Here is a 25219-nt window from a genome sequence, read left to right as displayed (position 1 = left end):
AGAAGCTCTATATAGCTATTCTTTGTGACATATGAACTAAAACTCTACCTTACTTTACAGCAAAATTTTACATCCTGAATGACCACTGACCTTATGAAAAGAAATGTAACTTGTATCTCTTCTCATCAACAAACTTTTTCTTCTTTAATTCACAGGTAAATGTATTAAGCATGACTACTATTCCCATCATCCAGCAAATGAATTGCTTTGACCCTAATCTCCTCATTTTAGAAGCTGACATATTGACACCTTTGAGTTTTAATGTCAATGTGACTGAAGTGATAAATACAAAAGGGGCAAGAAATATTTGCACAATTTACACAATTTTACTTTATGCAAACAATGCCTTCCTCATGAAGGAAAAATTCAGTTTGCATGGACTGAATGGTCACTACATATAATGCTCCAGTGACTCCTTAAGGTACAGAGAAACCACTGTTTGGTTAGGAAACACTCTGGCCACTGACAGCGTAATGCAGGTGACCATTATGTACAAACATTTATGTATAAATCAACCAAGGTAAATTTAGAATGGCCATTGTGAACAGGTGACCGCTGAATAGAGGTGACCATTAGGGAAGGTTCGTCTGTATATACTGGAATGAATTTTTAGGTATATTTAATTTGTATTATTTGTTGGATTTCTTAAAAACTATAAATTATATACATTTGCAATCTGTACCTGACCTGTCCAAAATCAAATTCTATGAGTACCTCACTATGGACATTTATTTTGTAAACAACAAAATATGCAGCTAATATTTGCTGTTGGTATAAATTAAATATCTGGATCATTATCAATTGATATAAACATGTTTACCTTAATCTGAGTCTAGGACATTGGTATTCCCCTACGGAAAACCTGGTGTACCTGATGTTTACTACATTATATCTTATCTTGTTGACAACTTGGAATGTTCTAGAAATGAAGTTGTGACCCTCATCCTGATTGATTTTTTAAAAAAATCTAATCTTGTTTACTTGATAAATTATCCATTCTTTAGCGTGTTATTGATTGTTTTGATCAGTTTTCATTTGGATGGAAGTATCTATTCAAGTTATTATTTACTGGATAATATCAATGAAGGTTAACATGTTTATTATAATCTGAGTCTAGGACACTGGTATTCCCCCAGGGAAAACCTGGTGTACCAGATGTTTCCCCAAGTTCATTATTATAGTTTCAGTAATAGACCATATCTCGTTGACAACTTAGAATGTTCAAGAAATGAACTTTTGACCCTCATTCTCATTCTATTTTTGTGTCTTAGATTTTTATATAATGTTGTTTACTTGAAAAATGACTAATTCTTGCTTTAACATCTTGAAGTAGAATCAGTCTTATTGTTGTGTTCAGTTCTTCATTTGGGTGTAATTATTTATTTAAATTATTATTCCCTGGAAATACAAAGTGCTCATCAACAATATTCTTGGACTGGAACTTTAATTTCGAATTATAGTGAATTCAAATAGGAACATTATTTTATGTTATATTACTGTAATACTTCAAAAGACTGTTAGCATATGATCACAATTCAGGCCACTGGCACATTACCATGTTCGAAACTATGGGCACATCAACATATTCAGTATTGGAACTTATTTAGAATACCACTGGAATTCAGTACTTGATACATTTGGACTTGTGATAAAACTTGCATGACTATTTGGGGTTTAATTCAAAATAATGTAAGTTGTTTTTAAATTTTAACTTTGTATTCAAGGGAAATAAATTATTTGTTGAATTTTACAAAACTTCTTGGTTTTCGCTCTTTTCTGTTACTTAGTTTTAGACCATAGAGACATAACAGAATATATAAGCATAAAACTTCTTATCAGTGTACAAATGGAGAAACATGCCAAATGCTATCCCTCTCCCTTCACATTTTGTGAGGGGAGAGTTATCCTGCAAATACGACATCAATCTAATAGATATGAAAGTTATGTGACAATATGCAATACTGAGTACATTTTGTATCAAGAGTAAAATTGTCAAAGTGTGCTAACAATCCTCAAAGTCTCCCATGTGGTTGTCCTCCTCCTCCTTTCCCTTTTCAGATGAGGCCTGGCTAGATGCTTCCTCCTCCTCTTCTTCTTCCTCCTCCTCCTCATAGTCTCCTTTGGAATACTGGAGTTCAGCATACTTATTAATCACCTGCATAAATTGCAATATACAATTTGAAGTGACACACACAAAATTAACTATACAATTCAAGTCAAGTGATCTTGCAGTTGTTAGTGAAATAAAATTCACATGATATATTTTATTAACGAAAGGATTTTTCTGACTTCACCCACCAACCCATTCATGAAAGCTTAACATGGACTGTGACAATGACTTTTAAGGTTGGACTAGAAATAGACATGACACAAAATTTACTTATACAATGGTACGATGAGCTGCATCCTTATATCCATACAGCCACATTTTTACCGGTCAAGCCAAACATTAAGGCCAACATGAATTCGTACCATGGTTTTAGTTTTGATCACTTAGCTTGTTTCAGCTTTCATTGCTTATGATCAATTAAACCACTCGAGAGCAAAATATTCTATGATGAAGACAGAAAAAACGCTGGAGTATGCTTCCCCAAGATTAGAAAACTATAAAGAATCAATCAACTGATGAAAGGACACAAGTAATTTCTGAATTTGTTAGGTTTAATTAAATACCATGCCTCCAAGCCTGAATAGAAGTAGTAACTGTTGACTGATCTGATGTAGTGCCAATCTCACTCCAAGGAGACAACTCCAGCCTGACAGTTGTTAAATATATTTAATTTGCACTGTTTATTAGAGTTTTTATTATTCATTATATGCTATGGATAATTGTATTTTGGACTTGCCCTTGTCCAAAATGAAGTTTATTTTCTGCCTGATCCAATTCATTGAATTTGGTTTTGTAAACAAGATGTTTATCTGATTCTGGAACATTGGAAATTTCCCATGAAATAGCAGGTCTACCTGTTTATGACCATACTGTAAGTAACTGAACTTCTAAATGTAATATTGTAAACATCTGGAACCTTCCAAGTAGAGGACTATGTAATCTTGTTTATCTAGAAATTGTCTGTGCTGTAAGATGTGAGCAGAATACTTTGTATTACTGTTGTCTCCAGTATTTCATCAAGGCTGGAATTTATTTATTCAAATTATTTAATTCAAGTGAATCTTCTCTGGATATAAAAAGTGCTCAAAAATAACATTCTTGGAAATAGAGATTTGGATTCATAGTGAAATTCAAATGAGGATATATTCTTGGATCATATTATTGTGTTCCAACAAATCACTGTTGGCACAAGATTATGACACAGGCCATCACTGGCACATCAACACTTCCAGTGTTGGATTTATTTTGGAATACCACTAAAGTTTATTCAGAACTTTAATTATTAGAACTTGTGTTAAATATTCTAAGATTATTTGCCATTTAATTTGCAATACTTTAAGTCTGGAATTTAATTTGCAATACAGCAAGTTTTTTTTAAATTTTTCACTTTCCTTTCTAGGGACATAAATTATTTGTTAAAGTTTAAAAAGCTTGTTGCTTCTCACTCTTTTCTATTACTATGTTTAAGACTACAGAGTCGTAACACTGTCACCTTGCCAATCAGACAACCGTTTAGCACTTCGGATTGGAAATCAAGCCAAAAGACCAACTGAATAACTTTCTTAGGTTTGGAAGGCTGCATCTGCAAGGTAGTGGTAACCACCTCAAACAGCGCCCCCCTACACACACCTGGGGTCACCTGCATTGTACAGCCAGAATCCCTTGACAGAAAGGAGTTTTGTTTTCAAAAGTACCCCTGTAGGATGGCCACCACTTGCAGCTAGCTTACTAGTGTAACAACTGTCAAGTTTACGCATCACAAATAGCCATATAATGGGAAGTACAGATAGAAATCTCACAAATATTCATTCATTTCTAAATTCAACACACTGACATTTTTATCACTATACTGATAATGTAATAAATTTTAATCCATACAAAGACATAATTAAATTAATCTTGCTGCATGTGTTTTGTTGCTTTGATAATTACTGTCTATTATTACCACCAATAATTATCAAGATGACAAAAGCTTACTGCTGAGAAGGACATTACTGCTCAGCTCAAGTCAGCATGACATCTGGTGTGTGTAAAGTAAAATGGCATCTTGTCTATTGACTATTGTGGTTCTTCTTTCTTAGATTACAAAATGCATTTAAAAGGGTACCAGACTAACAAGCAGCTGATCACATCACAAGCTCACTTCCTCAGTATTGTTTGTGAAATAAGTACAAATTGCAAAGGAAAGAATAGGATGTTGCAAAAAGACCAAAATGTCAACAGACATTCTCTGCATAGAAGGAAAAGTGAAAGCAAAATGAAAAGAGGACTGGTCCTGTGATAACTGCTGAGAAATTTGATGCCAGGAAGATTAAAGTAAATATCATCAGTTAATCATTCTACAGCAGAATAAAAAATGGAATGGATGCACAATGATAGCTAGAGTCAGATATTTGGATCCTTTTTGTACTGACAAGATGGTGGTGGACAATAGTTGATGATCCCCAAGTATTTGTAATTAGTTAGATAATATTGTTACAAGTTTTATCACAGTGATTCTATAATAAGCCTGTGCTTTTTTAAAATGAAAATATTAAACATTATGTCGTTCATACTTTATATGTAATTATTACTCACATCTGTGTGAGCCCACTCTAAAAAGGCCATCCCTCTTATAAGGCCACATTACTGCAGCAGGAGTGACCTAATAAGAGGGAAACCACTTTACCTATAACATGTTATGATCAGGAAATGTATTTGATGAAATAAAAGAATTTGTAGTTTTAAAGCAAAGGACCATCAAATGTTCACTTTTAAAGATCTATTATTCAGGCAAGCTGTAGTGCATATCAAATGAAATAAAGAGTCCCTCGAAGGAACTGATTCTCCAATGGCTGAAAAGAATTTCCAAAATTCAAGATAATGTGTGTGTGTGCGATTTGGATTTTTGATGTAGCTTTTAACAATTTTTCAGTCATATCGTTACAATGTCTGCAGTGTGGCAGTTTATAGTGATGTCCAGCACTGGGGCATCATGCCTCAGACATGCAGCATGATGTCCCACCCAGTCACATTATCCTGATGTCTGGCTGATCAGTCCTAACACTAACATCTTAATGCTGAGCACCAAGTGAGGCAGCTGTTAGTATCATTTTTATAAGTCTTTGGTATGACTTGGCTGGGAATCGAACCCATGACCTCCCGCATCAGAGGCAGATGCTCTAACCACTAGGACACCAGAGCAGTAAAAAAATATTCAAGATAAGACCATTTCTTATTTTCAACTGCTGGGTGTTGTTGAAACCACATCCAATATTCTTATTTAGGACAAACTGGACACAACAGAAGACTTAGGAGAACTAGCGACATGATTGTCATGATTTTCAATATGTTCATTGTGGTAGCCAGATTTAAGGTTTAAGGTCAAATGTGCACCACTTTCATTTGGGATCAACTAGATATTATAATTAGTCTTCCACCAGGAAACCTTATATCGATATGGTTTTCAACTTAGGATGTGTAGCAAAAACAAGATTTTGAAAATGGTCACTATTGTAAGAAGTTTTATGGTGACAACCCTATCTTAGTATGGTTTTCAACTTAGGATGTGTAGCAATAACTAGATTTTGAAAATGGTCACTACTGTAAGAAGTTTTCTGGTGACAACCCAATATCATGATGACTTTAGATCAGGGTGGAGTACCAGTAAGATTTTCAAGATGGCCTTTGTGGTGGCTATAATGGAAATCAGATTAACACAATTTTTATTGAAAAGTCGTGAAATTCACGCTAAAATCGTGAGGGTTGGCAGCTATGTAACAGCTATGTTTTAACCTGGGAGGTAGTAGTAGTTCATCAAAGGTATTATGAATGGGCAACATATTTTGAACAAGATTTGTATAATGCCTATTTTACACGATGTCAAATTTTGCAATATTTAGCACCAAAACCTACAAGAGATAACCCTACCTTGATGTGACTTTCTCTGCTTTGGAGAAGTGATAAGATCTTGAATATGGCTGCCATGGTGGCCATATTGGATGTCAGATAGTTACCATTTTCGTAGCAGTTATAAGATTTTCAAGATGGCCACTGTGGAAGTCATATTGCATGTAGAAGCAGAACTATCTTTGTTTAGGACCAACCAGACAGCATGAGATATCTTCTAGTGAAAATCCCATGTTGGTTTGACATTTGATTCAGAAGTATAGATAACAAGATTACTATATGCATGAGCAGTACCATTTTCAACTAGACCTTAGGATGAATGTGTGTTTAAAGTCTGATGGCAATCCTCCATGCCATGTCAGGAGTAGTGATAACAAACTTGTGTTAACAGAGAGATGGAAGATGGACAGCAGGCAATTGCATAAGCTCTCTTGGCCTATGCCCTGTGATGCTAAAAGGAACAAACATTCATTGTACTCCAAGAATGTAAACTGACAATATACACCTCTCTTTCAATAACTCATGCACAACGGGGTCCACAAACATAGACCACACTATAAGCGAGGGCATGAGTTATCGATAGACCTAAAAAACAAACACCCACCCCCCACTTATACATCGAGAAAAGGGGGGGGGGGAGGGAACTGGGCTGTTTAATGACTGAATCCTCATTTTACAATCACGTCAATAATAATTGTTAATAACACACTTTTTCAAATGAAGTTGTTTGTTATTCTGCATAAATAACATTTATTTTCACAATTTTCAACATGTTAAGATCATTCCAACTGGTTTCAACAACTATCATGTGTACGTGAAAATATGTATTACGTCACTGCTTTTTGTTTGCTGATTAGTCTGGTTCTTAGAGTGGTATTAAATAGTATACAAGCAAGTTGGGAGTCAAAGTAGCTGGAAACTAGACTATCTGTTGATATACGCCAAACAAGATTCCTTTTATCTCTCTCCAAAACTAATGACATTTATTTCATGAGACAACTGCCTATGTCAAAACTCAAATTTTGTATTGTTCAATTAGTACAATATTGATGTCACGATTTCAATGAAATGAATAGTGAAACTTATCATCCTTGAGGATATCTGTAAGTGCCAGTTCAGATTTTCTCGGAAAATCGCTTGCCAATAGTAGTCCTTATCTGCAAAACCAAGCTCCTTATTTTACGAAGCTTTTTTTTTTCTTGACTGCCTTATTATCTTTGATCAGAGTTATGAATAAGTCAGTTAATTTAAAGTAGTTTATGTTACGTACATAATAAAATTTAAAACAGTGTTCGACTGATCAAATGAATTGAGTTCACCTGACATACAACTGGGACCACTAGACTCACTAACTTTTTATATATTCCACCTCCTTTATTTGATTCAAAAGACATAATTAACTTGATAGGGCCTAATACAAAAGAGGCCAGCTGTTAATTCATTGCAACAATACAAGAAATACTTCCACAAGTCAGTGATCAAAACACACTGAGCACTTAATTAGGTTCTCAGAGAAACACTTGCGGACATAGCTGTTATGGTAGATTGACACATTTTACCTTTAAATACACATTGCATTTATGATGATTATGCTTAAGTGACACTATGAGATAGAATTAAAACACAAATTTCAATTATAAAAAATGATTTAATTGGCATTTAAATATTAATGTACTGCCTACACTAGGCATGACATTTTCATTGATCAAAATTTCCCTGAATGTCTTTAATTACGGTGTACTAAAAATGTCATTTGGAAAGAAAATATAACCAATTATATGACTTCTTAACAAAAGTTGATAATTTCAAAATGATAACTAAAGTTTCCAGTTCATATCTACCTTTTTTGACTATACAACTAGCAATATATCAACGTTCCAGTTACCAATTTTGATTGTGATTTTTGTCTCAAGTTCAAGAAATATGGATAATTTTTTTTTGTATTTTCTGGTTTTTAAAAAAATGGGATCCATGCCTGACCCCGTGTTATAAGAGGGTTTGCGAGTTATCGAGGCGAGGGGTGTACTGATCTACTGAAGAACTTACATCATCTAGTCTATTCTTTGAAACACTTTTATTTTGCTCCAGCTTGCGCTGCAATTCTGCATCCAGAAGTGCTGGGTCAATACTGTTCCTGGCAGTAAAAAAAAAAAGATCTTAAAATGTAACATTCAGAAGTTTCATGTCTGATATAAATATATTGGAAGTAGTTGAAAAAACATACAAATTTGTCATTTGTGCATAGTGTAAAACAATGATTATTTGCACACCAATTATCCAGACTCTACTTGTATAGGCCAATTCTATGACCTCTGGTGCTAGTTTCTCTTTATAAAGCTCTCCCTTGCTATAACTGGATCCATATCTGTTCAGTTTACTAAATGAACTGCGTTATAATGTCAAGGACTGAAAACTTCAAATATATGCATTTTTAAGTGATGGGAGTAAATGATTTTAAGTCAGTATTATTGAAAAATGGACTGATGGTCCCTTGGTGGCCATGAAGTCTAAGGGGCTTGTTTTTATGGATCACTGACATCTTACTTCTGTCTGTTTGGGTTTGAATCTCTGCTTGGCCAATATGGCCATCTGGGGAAGCTTGCCTGAAGCTTTCAGTGGGTTGGTGGTCTTTCCTGGAGTTTTCACAGGAACTTCCTCTGTCAAATATCCTGGCCAACATGCTTAGTCTATCATGTGCTGAAAACTGGCGTTAAACCCACAAAACCAAAGTGACTGATGCCAATAGCCCAAACTAAGTTTTAGGACTCCAAGATAAGACCATTTCTTCATTTTAACATGTGAGTGTTAAAACATCTCTGATAGTTTTGAGCAATAACAAGATTTTCAGGATAGTACCATTGTCATTTAAGACCAAATAAACATCAATAAAAGTCTTTCTTCAAACCCTTCATGCTGATAGGACTATTCATCCAGAAAAAGTAGTGATAACAAGATTTTGACAATGTCTCCTGTGGTGACCATACTGGATGTCATATTGGCAAACTTTTCAGTTATGAATAACTTCAACTATATGCCATAAATCAGGGGTCTCAAACTCAAACCACCATGAGGGATGCATAAGAGCAGTTTCGATAGCCAAGGGCTGCACCACCTTCACTATCTCTCATGATACCTTGTGATGCCAACCATTTTGCAGGCCACAGGATATGACTTGGCAGGCCGCATGTGGCTCATGATCCCTGTTGATTGAGACACCTGCCATAAATGGTCCTTAAAAGTAAATTTGATTGGCACATTGTGCCTTAGAACAAGCAATTATGTTGCAAACTGAACTTGCATTTAGTGTTACAAATGCATGTTTAAAATACAGGCTACCTAGAAAACCCAAAATGGCTGATTCCCAATGTGGTTCATCTTCAGATGAGGGTTTCATTCGGATGATGAGTTAAGAGGACTACATTTTTATGAAGTATATCAGATTATTGGAGCTGGGAAAAGTTTTAATGGAGATATTTTAGTGTGTTATTTGGAAACCAAAACTTGTGCTAAATATGAGTCCAAAGTACATGTTGGATGGATAAAAATAGATGAGTCATGCCAGTCAATCGCCCATTTACACGTTTTTTTCTCAAACATTTAGCACTGTGGGATCATGTGCTACAAAACTACATTTCCCAGTTGGGGTTAAAATTAATAAAAAGAATAGAAGAAAATAAAAAACTAAGAAGTAAAGATATTTTGACCAAAATACCTCTGTCTGGTGGTTAAAGTGAGTCCTGCAAACTGATCACATGGAGCAGCCTTATATGACCTAAAACGCTGAATACAAATCACCGACAACTAACAGATAGTCTCTTTGAAATGTCTGTCTGTCTGTAATCTGCATACTGGAAATAAAACCAGTAAATCACATAAAAGGACACAATCTACGACTGACAGACCACCCAAAGATGGAAAGGCCATCAAGTTAACGAGTGTATCAATAATGTACTGTAGGCAGCGTATTGTGACTCATACGCAGTACAGGTGTATTGTTTCACATCTTGTTTTGTAAGTTTTACATACAAAATCTGATCAAAATCCGATCAGAAATATGGCCTTTAGTGTGCTCACAAACTCATTCAATCAGCTGCAAGATCACCTCATTAATACGCAAGGAAATTGCCCACAATCAACTCATAATATAATCGTACAGATCAAATTTGATTAGAAATGAAGCCTCTAGAGTGTGCTGAAGCAAATGCTGACACATGGAAGGAAGGAAAATGGACAAAAGTTTAAAAAAAAACTGAATGTAGAAGAAATTATTAAGCCTACAATACTAAAGGTGGTCAAAGTTTCAACAATTTACCTGCACTGGTCAGTGAGGTTGGAACCAAAGTTCATCCTGAAGTCTTCTAACCTCCGTTGCTGAAGCTGATTGCCAACATCAGTAAAAGCCTCTCTAGCTACATGTTCTATAGCAGTTGTCCTGGTAAAAAATAATAATTAAAGTTTAATCTTTACCGTTTTTTGTCAAGTGTAAAATAATTTGTCAGAATACTTAACGTATACATTCAACATCTAACATAAAATGCTGAGAATGGAAAAGTGCAAGCATTACTGAGGCACTATTACAAATATCATGATCAGTATTTATGAACCTATCAACTTCTAATTAAAAAGTGTATAATCTTGTCCATTCTTGACATGATTATTAACTCATTAACCACTGGCACCCAGTTTAAGCATCAGGAGGTAGTACCCTACGTCCAAGCTCTGTAGTGTCAAGGTCATTTAAGATACACTAAAGTGGGTGGTATTCAGAAAAGTCGACAGATGAAGCTCTACAATGGTACCAAATAATCTAGGCTTTCGTGCTGCATTACAAAATATTGAGGGAAAAACATAATTTTTGAGACCCAATTTTTTTACACCCAAAATTCACTCATAGCTGGAATCTGATTTAGTGACCAGATTAAGACTTTTTGACCTCTGATCTAAGGCAGACCAGTCTGAAGTGCACACAGACCAGGAGAAACTTTGCAAAAAGTTGGATAAGCTGGGGATTTGGAGTAAAAAGGGGCCAGGACACAAAAATGATGGGTCCAATAAGCAAAAATTTTTTTAAAAAAATGTAACTAAACTAAAATCTCTTGCAAGCTGATTTATTTGGATGTATTTGGAAGTAGCACCAAAAATGTGTTTCCTACTAGCATTTTGGGCAAAAATGACAAAATCTCCAGGGGTTAATGTGTCCATACAACATGGATGCTTCTGTCAGTTAGATGCCTTAAAGTGCAAGCAGTGGCCATAACTCCATACAAGTTTGCCAGAAAATAATGATCATCAAACTTAACTTGGGCAAGTTACTTTGTGGAAACTGAAAGTCAAACTTCAGGCCATATGTCTGCAAAATTTAGCTGAAGAACAATGGCACTAAAACTTGACTTTTATGTAAATCCACAGACCAAACTGAATAACAACATATGTTAAACTGTATGGGTTGGCAGGTCTGTATAGATTCATGTACCGATTGCCTTTGGGACCAAGGAAAGTCTGGGAAAAGATCTCAGAGTCTTAAATGATTTCTACTGCCCCTTCTGAAGGTCATTTATTTCTTGTGCCAAGGTAGTGGCTCTGAATGGTCTGTTGGAATGTTTGTAGCTTATGGGACTCTGGACAGTAAAGGAGGTGATGCAGAGTTTCTTGGAAATCACTTATCATCATGGCAAATCTCGTCCTATTCAGCAGCAAGGAAGTTAAATCTTTCTTCTACTGAGATCTGTGTAAGGGCGGTGTGTATATGATGCTAGTTTTTGAGAGATGGAGGCAGTCATGTAGAGAAACTTTGGTGCAAGCAACCACTACCTCTCTGTCTTTTGCCCGCTTTTGTTCGTGAGAAATGTAGTTTTTGATGGAACTATGTTAGGACAGCTTGTCAGAGGTCTGTGTTTGAGTTGTGTCCCTTGTTTCCTTTTGTTGATTTCCCTTAATTACGCTGTATCGGTGTTGAAACTGTGGGAAAATGTCTCTCCTTAGTGGCTTTTTTTGCACACTTTGTTGATCTGGCTGGCAAATGTTGATTAGAGGATAACAGTTGTGATCGTAGTTTGACCTAGTAATGATCTTTAAGGAAGGTAGAGGTACAGCGCAGTGCATCTTGTTCTGCCAATTGCAAATTTGCAGCTGCTGTGATTGCATCATACATGTCAACCCACCCCCACCCCCTGTGAGGTATAAGCACAATTATTGCTGTTATAAGTGGCAAAGGAGAGTAATTTGGATGCAGAAAGTGTAATCTATATATTACATGCTAGAGCTACAAAGTTGTTGGTCCTGTGTATAGCCATTTGACAATGTGTGTTTTATCATTTATGATTCATCAATCAGCTCTTATTTCATTTTCTTCTTCTCCATCCTCTTCAACATTCTCATCACTATAACTGTTATCTCCAGTAGCTATCAATCTTGTCTGATTAAAATCCTGAAAATTCACCATCAGTCTGTCAAGTAAAAGTCTGCTCCCAGTGGCCGATTTTTGTCAATTTGCATAATTTTTAGATCTAAATATTTTCACTATTTCTCCTGCTATCAAAGTCAATTATTTTCCCCTTTGTTCAGCAATATTCACTCTATGTAAGCTTAAGTTTTATTGATTAACCTGCCTGGATAATTAGGAAATGGCTTAAAATCAACCAATGGTTTGTGCCAATTTAACTTGTGTGGGATAAAGGTCTAGACAAATACTGCCACTCAAACTTGGCGCCCGGGATTTAAGCTAGGTAAACTCAGCCACGTTATCGAGGGACTCAGGAGATGAGGAAGGTAAAGTACGACGAGGTATCGAGGCAGCAGGGGTTAATGTGTTAAACTGGACTCCATAATTGCCTGTATAAACTGAGGTTTGACAGGTGATGATAGATTGAATCCCAGTAACTTGTCATATATGTGTTAAGGTCTTTATCCTTTATGATCCCTTGTTGCATGCATAGGCCAGTCAAAACAGAAGTATTCCATGCTTGTAAGGAGAAAGTCATCTTAGTCATGTTAGGATGGGTTACGGGATGTTTGATCCCTGCGACTGGTCTGTGTATCAACTGCACGAGATGACACACTGCTTTGGTTGTTGCCTTGATGATCAAACAAAGATGTCGAGAGAAACCCTGAGGAGGCAAGGCCTATATATATCCCCAACAACGAGAATTCCTGTGATGGTGACTTAAGTGCTGGTGCTGTGTCTGATCATATAGATTTCTGGCCTTTTGCAACTGGAGAGCCCTTTGTTGATTTATCTCCTTTTCAGCATAAGTCTTAGCATGAGTGGAAGTAGTAATTGAGATATTCACAGAATTTGCCACCAATCCTTACGTGGGCAGACAACTTTTAGCTCTTTTTAGCTACAAGTGTTATCTTGACTATCTGTGAGGGCTGGATTTGTGAGGTTGTAGCAGTTTTTGTAAGGTATTATGACCGCTAATGTATTTAAAGAAGAAAAAGAGTTGTTATTTTATAATAGATACAAGTTTGATGAAAATATTAAGCATTTAACCATTGCATGGTGGTAACTGTTTTTAATCAAAGAACAAACAATGACAACATTACGATCACTATTTAAGATACTGTGCTGGTTAAATATTGTTAAGGAAGGCTATGCCAAATTTTGTAAGAAAACTGTGAATAAAACCTCTTGAACTTTTTATACATGATGGGAACAGTATTTCATCTTGGTTTCATTAATCACTGGGTTTACACTTTTTATGTTAGACCTAAATACTTACTTCTAAAGAGAGCTGACCCCAGCTGCAATAAACTAGCAGCTGTGCCACCTGCCTCCTTATCATACAGGGAAAACATGACAAAATCAATGAATGAGACCCTTTTCAACCATAATTTCTAATGATAATATTATAAAGTTAATTTTTTAAATAGAAAATTACACCAATTGCTGGAAAATTTCTCCAATGAAGCAAGCAATGAATTTAAAATGCACTTAAAAGTTTTTGAATATGTATTAAATATTAATTTTATATTAAAATAGTTTACAGTTATAGTAACATTCAAGAAACAATAATAACCATATTCATTAATAACAGGAATAGTTTTATTAATGATATCTATTTAAATCAAGTTTGATAGTTAAACCTCCATTCAGAGGTCTCCTGTACAGAGGAAAGTTTGGCCTTTTCCCCATAGGTGGCTGCTTAAGAATGGTTTGACTGTACATCAACTGGATTCAGAATTCAGGAAACTGAGTGCCCTGGGCTAGTTATTGCGGGTTCACCAATCTTTTAGGATATTGAAGCTGGGGGTTCAATACTGGCATCTGACGGTCCAAAATATGCTGGAAATGCTTAGAGTTCTCTGTAGATTACATAGCTGCTAATCCCGGAGTACAACTGACTGCTTATGACAATAATACTGATTTTCATAAACAAATACTGATTTTTAAAACTTTAATTCAGATATATCTATTCACAACATCTACAACCATCAGTAAAGCAAGGAAAATAATTATTTAATGACAAAGATCCATTTGTTGAACTGTTGCACCGTCTGCACTGGCACCCTGTTTCATTCTGCTACCCATTAAGGGGCAAGAGTGCAACACGCTCGCACTCAGACACAAGGCTGTTTATAGGAGCTTTTTCCACATCTTGCTTTTTCCAATCATTAGCAAGTCCATCTTTCATTGATGAGATGAATTCTGTGCAATTTGCTGAACTGTTTTCATTCTAGGACACAAGTAATCCTTTGTAATTTTATTGTCTGGAAACAGTGTGTGAAAAAAAAATCACCAGCAACACTAGCAACTGACAGAGGAAGGTTCATTTTTATAAGAAATGTGTTAAAACGAACTTCCAATTGAATCATAGCAAGATTCTCTCTGGTAATTATGCCAAGTTTAGGCTGTGTTGTTGATGATGAAGCAGCAGGCTAATGCTTATATGATTTTTCATGCTGTTTAATGCCATGGACGCCTCCATGCCCAATAGCAAAATCTCAATTATACAATTGCAAAACGCAAAGTTTTCTCCTTTTCTATATGTTTTCACAAATCTAAACATGATGGCATGAATGTCCTTTCAGTTCTGTTTCTTTTCCTTGCTGGAGAAAATTCTGATTCTTTTGCTTTCCTTTTGAACAGGACTAGAAGCTAAATAATACAAAGATAGGATACAGTGTTCATGGCAACTGCTTTACGCAGTCCAATGTGGTGGTTAAAAAGACTGGCAAGGTAGCCTCAATTTTGAATAACCCAATTATATTTAAGAACTCAATATCCCTATGTACCTGCAATACATTTACTCTCAGAATGGAACTGGGTGCCTGTTCTAAACTGAATATTTCAAGGAAATATTTTATTTCATCCTTTTAATATTAACTCATTCGGCCCCAGAGGTTTTTGTCGTTTTTGCCTGAAATGTGCGTAGGAACGAGATTTGGGGTGCTATTTCTGAATACATCGTAATACAGCGGTCTTCAATGGATTATCCATGAGAATAATGCCTAGTTGTATTAGAAACATCAATTTCCATTGGTTATTTTGCTTGTGCATAAGCAGAAGGGTAAAAGTTGGAGTTCTTTTTTTTTTTTTTTGCTTAATAGGCCTATCATTTTCTTATGGAGACCGCAATTTATTCCAAATACCCACCTTATCCTAGATTTTGCAAAGGTTCACCTGTCTGTGTGCAGTTAAGACCGGTATGCCTTAGATCTGAGGCCAAAAGGTCTAAAATCCGGACACAAAATCGCATTCCGATCTCGAGCGAATTTTGGGTGGAAAAAAAAAAAACGGGTCCAAAAAATGAGCTTTTTCATACTGTATTTTGTAGTGCAACTAGAACTTCCAGATTATTTTATATCATTTTAGAGCTATATCTGTCTGCTTTTTTTAAATATCACCCACGTTGGTCTATCTTAAATGGCCTTGATGCTGCAGGGCTTTGAAGTAGGGTACAGCCTCATCACGCCTACAGACGGGATCGGGGCCGAATTGGTTAAGAAACAGATTTTTAACAAGAAAAACATAGACCAGTATTCAGGTCCATAATATGGGACATATGGCAAAATCATGACACCTGACAGCTAAGAAATTAAATATGTGATGGACAGACATTGGTAACAAAAGAGACATGGCAGATGCATAAAAACTTTAAATAAACTTAACATCTGTTAATTTTATATTATTATAATAGTATTACAATGTACAAAATTATTCATGCTTCAACCTGTGTTCAGCAAAATACCTGAGGTTGAGTTTGAAGAAAGTATTCGCCTTGGTGACAAGTCTTTTGATATCATGGTAGTCAGGAAATATTTTGTTTCTGTTGATGAACTTCTGAATTTGTGTGTTAATTTCTGGATAGCGTGTACCTGTAAAAATAAAAGTTTACTTCTACACCTTGCAAGTACAACAATTTTTAAAATCTTCTACAGCTATATATATATATATATATATATATATATATATATATATATATATATATATATATATATATCTGCGAGTGTGTGTGTGTTTAAGAGTACCACAGCTATAAAGATATCAAAAGGAAGTATTACAATGTCACTTCATACACTTGTACTGTTATCATCTGTAACTAATGTTCAAATTTACTGCAGAGTGAATTTTATTTATTCAAGATGCTGTGCATACAATATAGATCTACAGGTCTCAGACCCGTTTACCCTGATTTATCTATTAGCAGGGCCTATGGTAGAATTGTTTGATTGTGTAATTTTCACTAATTGCTCGGGGAAAAAAGAAAATGCACCAAAACGAAATAAACATAAGAAAATCGTGCATTACTGGTATATTTTTCAGGCCATACCATTATAATATATTCAACATATCCCATGTATATTTAAAAACATTTCAAATTAATGGAGAAGTCATCCATAAACTTTCATTTTTAGAACTGACCATTTATCAGATATGCTGATCTTAAAAGACCACAGTAAGATAACATTTTATTTTTACAAGTTAAAAACATGCATTTTAAAAATGAGGAAGTCTGGACTGATGCAACAATTTGGCCTTAATAACCTCAAGTTTAGCTAAAAAAATCTACAGTCCCAAACCCCAAAGAGGTCAGTGACTTTGTGCTATGTATCAATTTAACATAATCTTTATTTATTTTTTTAACTTGGCTGTGGCAATCGTCTTTCCGATGTAGCCAGTACTTGATTTGACATGACATAATGTCCAATAAATGTCTTTCCTGCTTTTTATCTCCAAGCACAGTCAAGCATCTGAACATACTTTTCTATACTTCGAACTGTTTAGACTTTATAAAGCAAACTGTCCCCTCAACTTCAACATGGTGTCATTTGTTGGATTCCAAGCATTCCATAATAGTTATGGACCCGAATACAACCTTCCTGACTTTGATATTGACAGAATAACTAATAATTTTACTAAGGTACACTGCATTTCAACCAAATCTGACATGCAGCTTTATACTAATTTTACCCTGGCTAAGGATAAGTGTTCAAAAGGAACAGTAAGAAGAGTGTGTGTGTGATTAGGATTTTTAACATAACTTTAACAATTTTTCAGTCATATCGCTACAATGTCTACAGTGTGGCAGTTTATAGTGATGTCTAGCACAGGGTCATCATGCCGCAGACATGTAGCATGATGTTCCACCCAGTAACATTATCCTGACACCAGGCCGACCAGTCCTAACACTAACCTCTTAATGCTGAGCACCAAGCGAGGCAGCTGTTAGTACTATTTTTGTAAGTCTTTGGTATGACTCGGCTGGAGATCGAACCCACAACCTCCTGCTTCCGAGACAGACGCTCTAACCAAAAGGCCACCAGAGCGGTGATCAGTGAGAAGATTTTTGGCCCTTAATTCTCCTTCATTACAGGCACCATGACTTTAAAACACAAGATTGCATTTCAACCAGTTATTATACACCTTTTTAATGACACGAGCAGGATTTCCAGCATTTCAAATCATCAGAAGACTACAGGTTCCATATTTGCCCAATTCCAAACTTTGGTACTCCAACTGAAGATCTTCTGTTCAAGATAAGCTGAGCAAAGTATAGCCTCAACTTGGTTTGTTGTGGTTGAGGCTACAAACTAATCCCATATCATGTAATGGAGCAACAAAAAAATCATCACTGAAGTCAGAAAAACAAACAGTGCAGAAATCTGCTACATAAGTATAATCATATTGTGAAACAAGTTTGGCTTATTTTGAATTTATTAAGCCCTTACATGATAAAATAAATTGGCATGGTTACACTAACCTCACCCTGTCAGCCATAACAGATAACGTGAGACTCTCATTGTGACCCCTTTTCTACGTAAGGCTTGTAAGACCATATTTGGATATTCTACGCTATGTTATTATCAATCAAGTGGCAAATAACTGCTTCTTGTTGGAATTTCAAAGTTGCCGATAATCCATGTTTACTTTTAATGCTCGGAATTTCTGACCCAAACGATTTGTTTACATTTCCAATTAAGGTGTCAATGTCCTTATATGGCACACAAACAAACAAGGCTGAGAATGGAAGTAATCAATATTTGAACTAATATGGAGGACAATCTAAACGAAAATATCGGCTAAAAAAGGTAAACGAGATTTTACAACTATTTCTACAATGATTTTCGATACTTCCGGCATTAAATAAGAGGACTACTCAATTTACTGGATTATATGCAAGGAATGTGTTCAAATTGTTGATATTAGACTAAAAGAGTGCCGGGTGTGAATCACACCCAGCTTGCTCCATTGACACGTATATACTCATGTTAGTACCTTGTCCACGAGGTACAAGTAAGGGTACTAAGTACTAAGCAAAGTAAAACCACAGGCCCTATGCAATGCAAATATTGTTGCCAGCTCTAATCAAATTGTCAAAAGTTCACCAAAACATGAAACTCCCAGGCTAGAAAAGTATTGACCAAGTCATGATTTTAGTGCAGTACTTTTGAGAGCCTTATAAATGAACAGCAGAACTCTGGCATGCTGCTGTAGAAAATGACAGTTAAATTATATCAGAAAACAGCTCTGATGAAGGTTCTTGATTGATGTTAAAAAGGAATATCTAACAAAATGATAAATAACTTAAGAGAAATATGTCAATGAAAGCTACAAATTTACTCATTTATCCCATATAGTCAATGCGAAAAACAAACCCTCATAAATGAACTTCCTCTCTAATGGTCGACCAGTGGTTGTTTCTCTCTCTTTTAGCTGACACAACTTCTCCCAGACTTTAACAAACTTCTTCTGATATTTGTCCTCAAGTATATAGTCTGATATCTCATCATCCAAGTCATCAAGCGACAATTCTCTCGACTGTATAGATTCTATTTTGTCCCTCAATTTCTGAAACAGAATTTGTAATTAGTCTGATATCTCATCATCCAAGTCATCAAGCGACAGTTCTCTCGACTGTATAGATTCTATTTTGTCCCTCATTTTCTGAAACAGAATTTGTAATTAGTCTGATATCTCATCATCCAAGTCATCAAGCGACAGTTCTCTCGACTGCATAGATTCTATTTTGTCCCTCAATTTCTGAAACAGAATTTGTAATAAATATTTTTGTTTTTAATGCAAACATAGCTGGATTAACAACTAAAACAATAATTAATACAAGACTCAAATGGGTCTGACATCGCTCACCTACCTTACATAACTTAACAGTTGACCATTTCACTAACCAGGTTTATCTAGTATTTTAAGAACACAAACTAATTTCATATAGATCTTTAATTCTAAGCCGGAATAGTAAAGACTGTAAAGGTAATATCTGTAAATAATACCCTATCCACCTTGCCAAGATGATGACAGTTAATATTTGTATTAGCTATCTTCTGTTTATCTGTCCTTGTATTATGCACTATCATGTGCCTTACTGTTAGTTCCTTTCTTTTTAAATAAGGTGCAAGCTGCACTGCAACATGCTTTTTAGTCATAATTGGTGATTCTACATTTAATTTAATTTCATTTGGGTTGAGGGTTGAAATTGTCCTAAATTGTGTTTTAAATTTATCCACATAGTAAATTCACTTTTAATCAATACCATTTCAAATGCTTTGCATGTTAGTATTTCAAGTTTTGTGGTGTTTTGTATCTATGTATCAGGCTCTGTTTGCATGTCTTTGCAAATCATGTTTGTTATAATGACCTTGTTTGTTTTATGCAATGTCAGTAAAAAGTCTCATTAACACATTAACCCCTAGCGACGACTTTATGGGGCAGGAGGAAATTGCCTACTGCCGAGCTCTGTAGCGTCATGCTTGATGCACTAAAGTGGGTGGTATTGTAGAAAGGTAGACAGATGTAGCTATACAATGATACCAAATAAACTGGAATATCTAGTTGCACTACAAGATACTGATAGAAAAACCTAATTTTTTGGACCCGACTTTTTTTTTAAACCCATAAATTTGCCTGTGGTCGGAATCCGATTTTGTTACCCGATTTTAGACTTTTTGGTCTCAGACATAAGGCAAACCGGTATGAACTGCAAACAGACAGATGAGGCTTTGCAAAAAGTAGTATAAGATGGGCATTTGGAATGAAGAGTGGTCTCCATACAAAAATAATGGCTCTGTTTAGCAAAAAAAAAATATATAATTTTTTTTTCCCTCTCTGTTCATGCGCAAGTCAAATAGCCAACGAAAATCAACGTTTTTAACACCACTAGGCAGTATGTTATCGAAAGATGACCGGGGATTGGTGTTTTTGAGTCTATGACAAAAAGCTCCAGGGGTTAATGTGTTAAAGCTTATGTTGAATAGTTTGTTTTAAATCATGCAACATTAAATATGCAGTGGGGGAGGGTTTATTTCAAACTGGTTTGGAAATATCACAAAATACCATTTTCTGCTGAAGTAAAAAGATTAATACCATTTAAGTGGCATTTGATTAAGTATATTTACCTATCTGTAATTACAATACTATAATCTGTTGTCAGTTAAAATTAATATGAATGTGTGGTTTCAGCTGTACTCTTGAAGTCATATAGCCAAAATAAATTGCACCATACTTCTCAATCCAAATATAACACTTTCAAGTATGAATAATCTGCACACACTCAAACACACACACACATTTTAAAAATAACATGGTTTTTAAAGTGTTGGTATAATGAAATTTGATATACCAACAGTACTGGTATATCAGATTGTGATCTGCCCATGGTACAATAATATGCACAAATAAACACTGTTGCACTATCGATTCTGTTGATCAATGATGAATTTCCACTGATTAATCACTAACAAATATTAATAATCCCTGATTTCTACATAATTTAACATGGTAAACAATTTCACCGCAACCTTTTCTGCTTTCCCTTTTTTCTCCCTACCCCTATCTCTCTCATCCACAAGGGACAAAATATGCAGAAATCTTGAGTGAGCGAAAAAAAGAATCTGGGCTAGATGACATCCTTGCAAATGAACTTACAAAATCTAACCTACAAGAATATGGTTTATTGTAATGGTATGTGAACACTTTCCTTGTACCTATCTACAGTATCCATATTTCAATGATACAAAGTTGTAATAGTTTGTCAACATTAAATGCTAAATTTCTTTGGTTATTAGGCACATATACTGTAATGCATATAATGCTTTTTTGTTCTGTTGTTGTTTTGCTTCTTAAACCTATAATAATATTTTAACAACAAATGATTATTAATTGAATATGAAAATGTCTGAGGGCCCAACCCCATCAGTGTGTTGGTTGGTCAGGCAAGCAGACTAATCGACATACATATAAACATAGGTATTAACAAAAATGCCCCATACTGTAATTCTCCCCTAACCCCTAAACCATCTCTCTCTCTTCCTCTACCCCCCCCATCATAACAAGACACGGGCACAAATCCGTGATAGTAAGAGCGTAGGATTTTTGCCTGCGTCATGCTTAGATGTTTCTGGACCTGAACATCATGGTAAAAGTTAAGTCAAACAAACCAAACAAAAAGAAGAGAGAGAGAGAGAGAGAGAGAATAAATCAAATTTTATTTTCCCACACTTTAGACAGGGCAGATCCAATGTTATTTTATATAACTCAAGGCGAAACATAGATCTCAAACCATCAAATAGTTGGTGTTGATATCAATTGCGCCAACAAACAAACTCGTGCACATTCACAGGCATGTTATTTGACAGCATCATGTAACAATTCTTTTTTTTGTTACTGGGTAGTAAGTGTTATTTCATAATGGCTTGTCTCAAAAGTATAGAAAATGACTATTATTCCCCACATACTTTGCTTCTGTGTCCAAAACAGTGATATTTTGAAATTTACCTATTTTCCAGAACATTCCAGATAGATTCAGTGCTGATTAAACTTGGAATAAATTCTAGAACTTTCCAGTAATATAAATAGTAGTATAAATACAGGGGCCTTAAGCCAACCAGTTCAGCTGTGTTCCAGCTGACTAAGTGGATATATATCTGCATTTTCTGAGAAGGTATAGAGAGGCTACAAGCATCTTGCAGATGTCTGAGGCAAATTTATCAAGATAGGAGCAAAAAAGTTCCATGTGACCTGCAAGCACTGCAGAGGTAAGATGGACAATTGCTGCTCTGAAATTTATGTAATATCTTTTGTTAAAATTTTTAAAATTGTAAAAGTTTTTAATTTTAAAATGTTTTACAATTTTCAATGTTATTGAAAAAATATATCAGATATGAAAAATGTTGCGAGAATCTCTTACACATTAGTCATGGGTGAAATAAATGTATTTTTGTAGGATGGTACAGAGGTGAATATAGTGCCATGATGTATGCTATCCCAAGAATTTGGCTGGAACCCACTGACCACTCAATCAACTGCTACTTCTGCATGGTGGACCCTTCCAAAGGTTGGAATGGCAAGAATGCACCTGCCATCACGTATTTGGAGCAGCCGTCTTTAGAAGATAGCAGCAAGTCAGAGAACGAGAAAGATGTAGATCCAGATGACAATTTCAGCGGTGAAGCTAAGGAAAGAACCAAAAAGACCTCAATGACTTCATCAGAGATCTTGGTCTCACCAAGTCCAATGCTGAGCTTTTGACATCTAGGCTCAAGCAGTGGAACTTGCTGGATGAAAGTGTACAAGTCATAGATGTAAGAAAGCGTCTGTATTGGACCACAGATAAAGAAGATTATGAGTGCAATGAATTCCCGAAGAAGCTCATTAGTAAGGAGAAAGTGGCTTGGAACAGCTTTGTCGCAGTGTTTTGGGGCTTCCTGGGCAATATAACGCAGAAAACTATGTAGAGCTGGTTGAGACTCTGGTAAAGAACGATGGCACAATGGGCTGCAGGATGTCTCTCAAAGTCCATGTCCTTGATCTCATCTTGATAAATTCAAGGAGAATATGAAAGCATACTTGGAAGAGCAAGGCAAGTGCTTCCACCTGTATATACTAGACACTGAACGCCAAGGACAGTATAACGAGAACATGATGGGAGACTACATTTGGGGGCTGATTCGTAAAAGTGATTTACAGTATAATCATAAATCTTGAAAAACTACTCAATTCTTAATCTTTTGTGGTCATTTTTGTATTACTTTACAAAAATTCATGTTAATTTTGATTCATATATAAATAAACTTACTACCCAGGAACAAAAATTGTTACATATTGTAGCTGATTCACCATTTACCCAGTAAGTTAGCAACTATCATTGCTCGATTTCTGCAAGTAATCCTTTGATCATAAAAACATATAAACTTGTGTTTCGAAACTTAAACTATCTGATGCTTTTGTTTGACTGTCAGAATTATAGTCATCTTCTGCCGAATTTTCATCTCCTTCCTGACTGTTTGAAGAATAGAATCAGTAACAAAAAATGTTTAACTGCCGAGTATACATAATTTTCTTCACAAAATAATCAGTTTGGAAACAAACGGTCGTGGCTGTATTTTCCAGGCTAAATTTACTCATTTTCTTGCAAAATAATAAGAAAAAAACTGAATACTATTTTACCAATACCTAATGTTACCACAAGTATGTAGACAAATAATAAAACCTTTATTTGCAATCCAATGAATGGACTGTTTGTAACGAAGCAATAAAGTGCGTGGTTACCTTAAGAAAACCCCTCTTTGTAAAAAGAGACAAACTTGCATATTGGTTGTGTCGATTCAGTTTAAATAATGGGTTTAGTACATTCATATACTGACTTTAATTCTTCAGTGAGTTGTCTGTGAACAGTTATGGTAAAGTTTTATTGGTAACAAAGAAATTAGGACAAACTGTGTAATCTGAAAGACAAGTGCATTTGTTTTCATGTACATGGTACAGGGGTTGTTTCAAATAAGCTTGGAAATCTTTTAAACTGCCATTTCATAGTGAACTTTCAGAAAGTAAAAAGAAAAATTCTCGATCAAGGGTAATTGATTCAGCATTTGTACTGACTTGCAATTACAATACTGTAATCTTAATCTAGTTAGTTAAAATTCATGACAATGTATAGCTTCTGTTATTCTCTTTTTAAGTCATATTGCCAAATACTCTGCATATGAAAATGTGTTTATAATATAGATATAACTCAGAAAATATTCTATTTGAAAATAAAGGTTTGCTATAAACCAATATTAAATGAAAATATGCATACTGGGAAATAGAGAGCATAATTCAGAACAAGAGAAATATATATATATATATATATATATATATATATATATATATATATTGCCTGTCTTGCTTTGCTCTCACTCTCTGTTTATCTCCCACTTTCTCCCTATTCTGTCCAAAAGGAGAAGTCACTTCTCCCTAAAATTCAAGTCTAGCTTAACCGATTCGGCCCATATCCTGTCTGTAGGTGTGATCAGGCTGTACCCTACTTCAAAGCTCTGCAGCATCAAGGCCATTTAAGATAGACCAACGTGGGTGGTATTATAAGAAAGCAGACAGATATAGCTCTAAAATGCTATCAAATAATCTGGAAGTTCTAGTTGCACTACAAAATACTGAGAGAAAAACCTCAATTTTTGGAACCGTTTTTTCTCTCACCCAAAATTCGCTCCAGATCAGAATGCGATTTTGGGTCCGGATTGTAGACCTTTTGGCCACAGATCTAAGGCATACCAGTCTTAACTGCACACAGACAGGCGAACCTTTGCAAAAACTAGGATAAGGTGGGCATTTGGAATAAATTGCAGTCTCCATATGAAAATGATGGGTCCATTAGATAAATAAAATAAAAAATAAAATAAAAAAAAGAACTCCAACTTTTACCCTTCTGCTCATGCGCAAGCAAAATAACCAATGGAAAATGATGTTTCTAATACAACTAGGCATTA

The 25219-nt window shown here is 35.3% G+C and overlaps 1 protein-coding gene across 2 annotated transcripts in view; it reads right to left on the bottom strand.

The window, feature by feature from the left end:
- LOC149778463 (uncharacterized) overlaps positions 1 to 25219 on the bottom strand; it is a 42948-nt gene that overhangs the window by 3652 nt on the left and 14077 nt on the right. For both annotated transcript variants that reach the window (XM_089939308.1, XM_089939309.1), the window contains exons 4-8: positions 19097 to 19289; positions 16189 to 16315; positions 10311 to 10430; positions 8045 to 8132; positions 2008 to 2155 (exon numbers count right to left, since the gene is read on the bottom strand). In XM_089939308.1, the coding sequence (XP_089795434.1) occupies positions 2008 to 2155; positions 8045 to 8132; positions 10311 to 10430; positions 16189 to 16315; positions 19097 to 19289 (676 nt within the window). The remainder of the gene's footprint in view (positions 1 to 2007; positions 2156 to 8044; positions 8133 to 10310; positions 10431 to 16188; positions 16316 to 19096; positions 19290 to 25219) is intronic.

This window comes from Sinohyriopsis cumingii, chromosome 17 (assembly GCF_028554795.1).
Source record: "Sinohyriopsis cumingii isolate HCF-2022 chromosome 17, ASM2855479v2, whole genome shotgun sequence".
Taxonomy (NCBI): domain Eukaryota; kingdom Metazoa; phylum Mollusca; class Bivalvia; order Unionida; family Unionidae; genus Sinohyriopsis; species Sinohyriopsis cumingii.
This window is presented reverse-complemented; position numbering and strand designations above follow the sequence as displayed.